Source organism: Malus domestica, chromosome 04 (genome assembly GCF_042453785.1).
Source record: "Malus domestica chromosome 04, GDT2T_hap1".
Lineage (NCBI taxonomy): Eukaryota > Viridiplantae > Streptophyta > Magnoliopsida > Rosales > Rosaceae > Malus > Malus domestica.
The window spans coordinates 21,629,337-21,635,177 of record NC_091664.1 but is presented as its reverse complement, the minus strand read 5'-3'; the positions used below and the strand labels follow the sequence as shown (position 1 = coordinate 21,635,177).

General features: G+C 37.3%; 1 protein-coding gene and 1 non-coding gene across 2 annotated transcripts; one reads left to right on the top strand and one right to left on the bottom strand.

Moving 5' to 3' along the window:
- Nucleotides 1-715: 715 nt before the first annotated feature.
- LOC139195053 (uncharacterized) lies at nucleotides 716-2,488 on the bottom strand. Its single transcript, XM_070820235.1, has 4 exons — nucleotides 2,152-2,488; nucleotides 1,938-2,069; nucleotides 1,708-1,841; nucleotides 716-1,081 (listed from the first exon to the last, which is right to left on the bottom strand). The coding sequence occupies exons 1-4, from the start codon at nucleotides 2,486-2,488 to the stop codon at nucleotides 716-718; spliced, it is 969 nt and encodes a 322-aa protein (XP_070676336.1).
- Nucleotides 2,489-5,360: 2,872 nt separating this feature from the next.
- LOC114824679 (small nucleolar RNA R71) lies at nucleotides 5,361-5,467 on the top strand. The gene has a single exon (XR_003772951.1). It is a non-coding gene; the product is annotated as a small nucleolar RNA R71 (small nucleolar RNA).
- Nucleotides 5,468-5,841: the final 374 nt, after the last annotated feature.

Here is a 5,841-nt window from a genome sequence, read left to right as displayed (position 1 = left end):
CAACCTAATTATGTTTTAAATTTTTTATATTTTTCATTATTTTTTTATATTTTTTTTTTGGACAATTCTTAAAACAAAAGCAATGAAAACACAAAAATTAAAGTTCACAACCCCAAACTTGAATGAAACATTGTCCTCAATGTTTCAAAAACTAATACACGCAATGCATTCATCAAAGCAAAGAAATGGAAAAACAAAATAAAAATTGCAAAGATAGGATTTGGAACTCCCTTTAATGAAGTACCAAAAGTTGACAAATCACCCATTCACTTCCACTCACTAGTATAGACACATGGCAAAAATATGCAAATATTAGATAAACATTCAAAATATGATAGAAGCATAAAAAACACAAAACTAAAATAAACTAAAAGAAAAGAAACGAAATCACCTAGTTGGGTTACCTCCCAACAAGCGCTAAGTTTAACGTCTTCAGCCAGACGGATGGCCCCCAAACTTAAATGGAGACACCAGGGCACTCATCATGATATAAAGCTTCAAAAATTTCGTGCGTTGCATCCTCTCATTAAAGCTCTAGTCTTTGTCCATTCACTTTAAACGTGGATTCATCCTTGGGATTATGAATTTCAATTGCACCATGAGGAAAAACATGTTGTACTAAGAAAGGACCAGACCAACGAGATTTAAGCTTACCTAGAAAAAGGCAGAGTCTAGGGTTATAGAGCAACACTTTCTGACCTGGAAAAAATTATTTTCAAACAATTAACTTATCATGATAGGCCCTCGTTCGATCCTTGTATATCCTTGCATTCTCATAGGCTTCATTTCGTAGTTCATCTAGTTCATTCAATTGAAGCTTTCGTGCTTTCCCAGCATTGTTTAAATCAAAATTCAATCGATTGATTGCCCACAAAGCTCTATGCTCCAACTCCACTGGAAGGTGACAAGTTTTCCCATAGACAAGTCGATAAGGAGACATGCATATAAGAGTCTTATATTGTGTTCTATACACCCACAAAGCATCATTTAAACGAACAGACCAATCCTTCCTTGTAGTGTTGACTGTCTTTTCCAAAATTCTCTTGATTTCTCTATTCGAAACCTCAACTTGACCACTTGTCTAAGGATCATAAGATATAGACACCTATGGGTTATGTTGTACTTTTTCAGGAGAACTTCAAAGGGCTTATTACAGAAATGAGTGCCTTTGTCACTGATAATGGCTCTAGGAGTCCCAAACTGAGGAAATATGATGTCTTTGAGGAAAAACGAAACAACTTTATGATCATTGGTTCGAGTAGCCAAAGCCTCAACCCACTTGGAAACATAGTCAACTCCCACCAATATATACTAATAACTATAAGAGCTTGGGAAGGGTCCCATGAAATCAATACCCCACACATCAAATAACTCAACCTCTAGAATGTTGTTGAGTGGCATCATGTTTCGATGCGAAATATTTCCCATCCTTTGGCAACGATCACATCTCTTGCAAAAATCATATGCATCTTTAAACAAAGAAGGCCAAAACAATCCAGATTGCAATACCTTAGCATCAGTTTTCTTAGCCCCGAAATGTCGTCCACATGCAAAACTATGGCAGAAAGTAAGCACACTCTGCTTCTCTTCTTTGGGAATGCATCTTCGAATAATTTGATTTGGACAATGCTTGAACAAATATGGATCGTCCCAAAAATAATGCTTGGCCATATATTGAAGTTTCTTTCTATCTTAACGATTACTCACTCCAGGAAAGTCTCCGGTAGCCAAGTAATTCACAATAATTGCAAACCAAGGAAAATTTGTTTTGGAAATGGCAAAGAGTTGTTCGTCCGAAAAACTCTCATTCAACGGTAACTCTGCTTCAACATCTCTTAAAGCTGAAACCAACACCGAAGGATGATCTGCAACTAAATTCTCTGATGCCTTCTTATCTCAAATCTCTAGGTGAAATTCTTGCAGCAAAAGAACCCAACAGATCAACCTGGGTTTGGCCTCTTTCTTGGTAAGCAAATACTTGGGAGCTGCATGATCGGAAAATACAATTACCTTAGAACCAATCAAATAAGACCTGAATTTCTCCAATGCAAAAACCACAGCTAGCAACTCTTTTTCAATGGTCAAATAATTCAATTGAGCATCATTAAGGGTCCTGCTTGCATAATAAATAGCATGGGGCAGCTTGCCAACTCTGTCCTAAAATTGCTCCTACTGCATAATCAGAAGCATCGCACATTAGTTCAAAAGGAAGACTCCAATCTGGAGCCATCATAATAGGAACATAAGTTAAAAGATTTTTATGAGAGTTAAAAGCATGCAAAAACTCATTATTGAAATCAAATGTGGCATCTTTAGCAAGGAGATCACATAAAGACTTCGATATCTTAGAGAAGTCTTTGATAAATTGACGATAGAAACCAGCATGCCCCATGAAAGATCTAATTGCTTTGACCGAAGTCGGCGGTGGAAGATTAGCAATCAAATCAATTTTTGCTTTATCCACTTCAATACCTCTACTGGAAACCATATGTCCCAATACTATGCCTTGTTGAACCATGAAATGACATTTCTCCCAATTCAAGACCAAATTGGTCTCCTCACATCTTTCCAGAACCTAAGATAGGTGATCGAGGTAATCATCAAATGTAGAACCAAATACTGAAAAGTCATCCATGAATACCTCGATAAATCTCTCCACCATATCAAAAAAGATGGCCAACATGCACCTCTGAAAAATAGCAGGAGCATTGCATAACCCAAACGACATTCTCTGGTAAGCAAAAGTGACAAAAGAGCAAGTGAAGGTGGTCTTCTCTTGATCATCTGGAGCAATAGGAATTTGATTATACCCGGAGTAACCATCTAGAAAGCAATAATGACTATGCCCTGCCAACCTCTCCAACATCTGATCAATGAAAGGCATGGGAAAGTGATCTTTGTGTGTTGAATCATTCAGCTTTCGGTAATCAGTACAAATTCGCCACTCGGTTTTCAACCTCATAGGTATCAACTCATTGTTCTCATTCTTTACCATTGTTATGCCATTTCTCTTTGGTACCACCAGAATTGCACTCATGCATTTTGAATCAGAAATAGGATAGATAATCCCAACCTCAAGTAATTTAAGAATTTCTTTTCTTACTACTTCTTTCATATTTAGATTCAACCGTCTTTGATGATCTCTAGTTGGCTTCGCATCATCTTTAAGAAAGATGTAATGCATACACATGGAAGGGCTAATACCTTTTATATCTACTATAGTCCAACCCAAAGTAGTCTTGTAAAGCTTTTCTTCTTCTACCTTAGTCAACTTAGAAGCAATAATAACTGGCAATGTTTCTGATTCACCAAGGTAGGCATACTTCAAGTGTTCAGGTAGTTGCTTGAGTTTCAGCTTTGGAGGTTTCTTGACTGACAGAACAAGATTGCTGAAAACAAGAGGAAGTTCCTTAAAAACATGGTGACCTCGGGCATGATTACTTGAAACTCGGTGCATACTTTTAACCTTAACAATTGCCGGTAATGCGTCAAGTGCAACTTGCATTTCATAAAGTTCACTTTTCGATTCATACTTATCATAGTTTTGAGTAAGACATGACTCCAATGCATCTGAGGAACTAGTAAGATTGAATACTTTTTGTACCTTGTGATCAATGGTGTCTACTAAAAAACAATCATATACCTTCCCCGGTTGCTTTATGGCATCAAAAATTCTGAATTCGATTGTCTCCCCTAAAACTGTCATTGTTAAGAGACCTTCTTTGACATCGATCTTAGTCCCGGATGTAGCCACGAATGGCTTTCCTAAAATAATCGGAATCTCTTTCTCAAGCATCAGAACAACTTCCATATCAAGCACAATAAAATCCACTGGTAGGATGAAGTGATCAACTTAAACAATAACATCTTCTAGAATTCCCCTTGGATATTTTACTGATTGATCTGCGAATTGTAAGACTACTAAAGTTAGTTGAAGCTCTCCCAAACCTAGTTGTTCATACACTGAAAAATGCACCAGATTCACACTAACCCTCAAATCAAGAAGGGTTTTTTTGAACAAATGATTACCAACAGTACAAGAAATAGTAAAACTCCCTGGATCTTTTATTTTCGGTGGAAGCTTCCTTTGTAGTACTGCACTAACTTCTTCAGACAACATCGTTTTCTCATCTTCCTCGAATTTCTTCTTGTTAGTGCACAAATCCTTCAAGAACTGTGCATAAGAAGGAATTTGCTTGATTGCATCAAGGAGAGGAATGTTGATCTCCACCTTCTTGAATTGGTCAAGGATGTCTAACATGTGCTTGTTCTTTTTCGAATTCACTAGCCTTTGAGGATAAGGAACTGGAGGCTTGTAAACTCTTTCAACAACTTTCAGAGTGTCCGAAGTGGTTTTGGCATTTGTAGAATCCTCTTTAGGCTTAAAGTGCAACTTTGGAACAACTGGTGATGTATAATTTACTTTTAAACTTTCAAGCTCAGTTTCCGTTTGACAAGTTTATTCACAATGATCTTACCGGTCCTCAAAGTTACTACTTTGGCATGCTCAAACTGTTGATCCCTTGGATTTGGCTAAACTTGGCTTGGAAATTTTCCACTCTCTTGGGTGTTCATAGACTGAGCAATTTGCCCAACTTGACCCTCCAAAGATTTCAAGGCTGCCTCCATAGTGTTTTGTCGAGTTGTCATGGAGGTTATATTCTTATTGAAATTATTAAGTGTAGTCAAAACCTTATTGTTTTCATCATCAGTTCTTTGCATGAATCCTTGCATCATAACTTCAAGTGAAGATGAAGTAGAGTCTAGCTTTGTAAGAACCATTCGCATGTTCCCTTGATAAGGTCTCGGCTGTATTTGCATATTACCCTGATTTCTGTTCTGATTACCATTCCAAGCAAAGTTCAGATGATTTCTCCACCCCTGTTTATAGGTATTAGAGAACGGATCATTCTTCGGTTTCCCTTGATATACTTGGAGCTGATTGGCTTGATCGAACGTATTCTGAGAATAATATTGAGTACATGATTTAGTGACATGATCAAGTTGAGAACAAATAGAACATACCGACTGCACTTGAAAATTTCCTTGATTTACTTGAGGCTAATTTTGATATTGTTGACTCACCATGTTCAACAAATTAGCCATTTGTTTCCCAAGTGTCTCAACCTTGGCTTCTAACTTGATATCTGAATTAATCTCATACATTCTAACCTTCTTCATGGGTGCTTTAGTCTTTCTTTTTCCTTTCTAAGCTGATTAAGTAGCTAAAGTCTCAAATAAGGCTATAGCATCCAGATAGGGCTTCATTACCAGGCCATCTCCACTTTGGTTATCCATTCGCTATTTTGTCACTCTTATTAAGTCCATTATATAAGAACTTAATTTGTAACCAATCTGCAAAATTATGGTGAGGGGACATACTCAAAAGCTTTTGATAACGTTCCCATGCTTCAAAAAATGGCTCATCTTCCTCTTGTGAAAAATGCATGATTTCTTGCCTCAAAGCATCTGTTTTAGTATCTAGAAAGAACTTTAAAAGAAAAGCATATGTGAGCTCAGTGAAACTCCGGATTGTTCTTGGCTTCAAATTATGCAACCAATCTTTAGCTTTGTCCCGAAGTGAATAAGTAAACAATCTCATCTTGATTTGATCTTGATTTGATCTTGATCTATGGTTGGATGTGTGATTGTGCTTATAGCTTCAACATAAAGCTTGAGATCATCAAAAGGATCATCCTGAGTCAACCCATGAAAATTAGGGATCAACGACAACATGGATACATTCAACTGCATACTCGGAGGAGCACCATTCAGAAGAACTAAGCACTGAGGTTCATTAGTGAAATGGGGAACCGAAATAGCCGCCATGGGCTGAGGTCT

Excerpts from the sequence above, each read along its gene's own strand:
- LOC139195053 (XM_070820235.1), bottom strand. The coding sequence starts at position 2,488 with ATGGTTTCCAGTAGAGGTATTGAAGTGGATAAAGCAAAAATTGATTTG. Across the intron at positions 2,070-2,151 it reads AGGAGCAATTTTAGGACAGA|AGTTGCTAGCTGTGGTTTTT; the intron begins GTTGGCAAGCTG and ends CCATTGAAAAAG. Across the intron at positions 1,842-1,937 it reads GGCCAAACCCAGGTTGATCT|CTTTAAGAGATGTTGAAGCA; the intron begins GTTGGGTTCTTT and ends TGTTGGTTTCAG.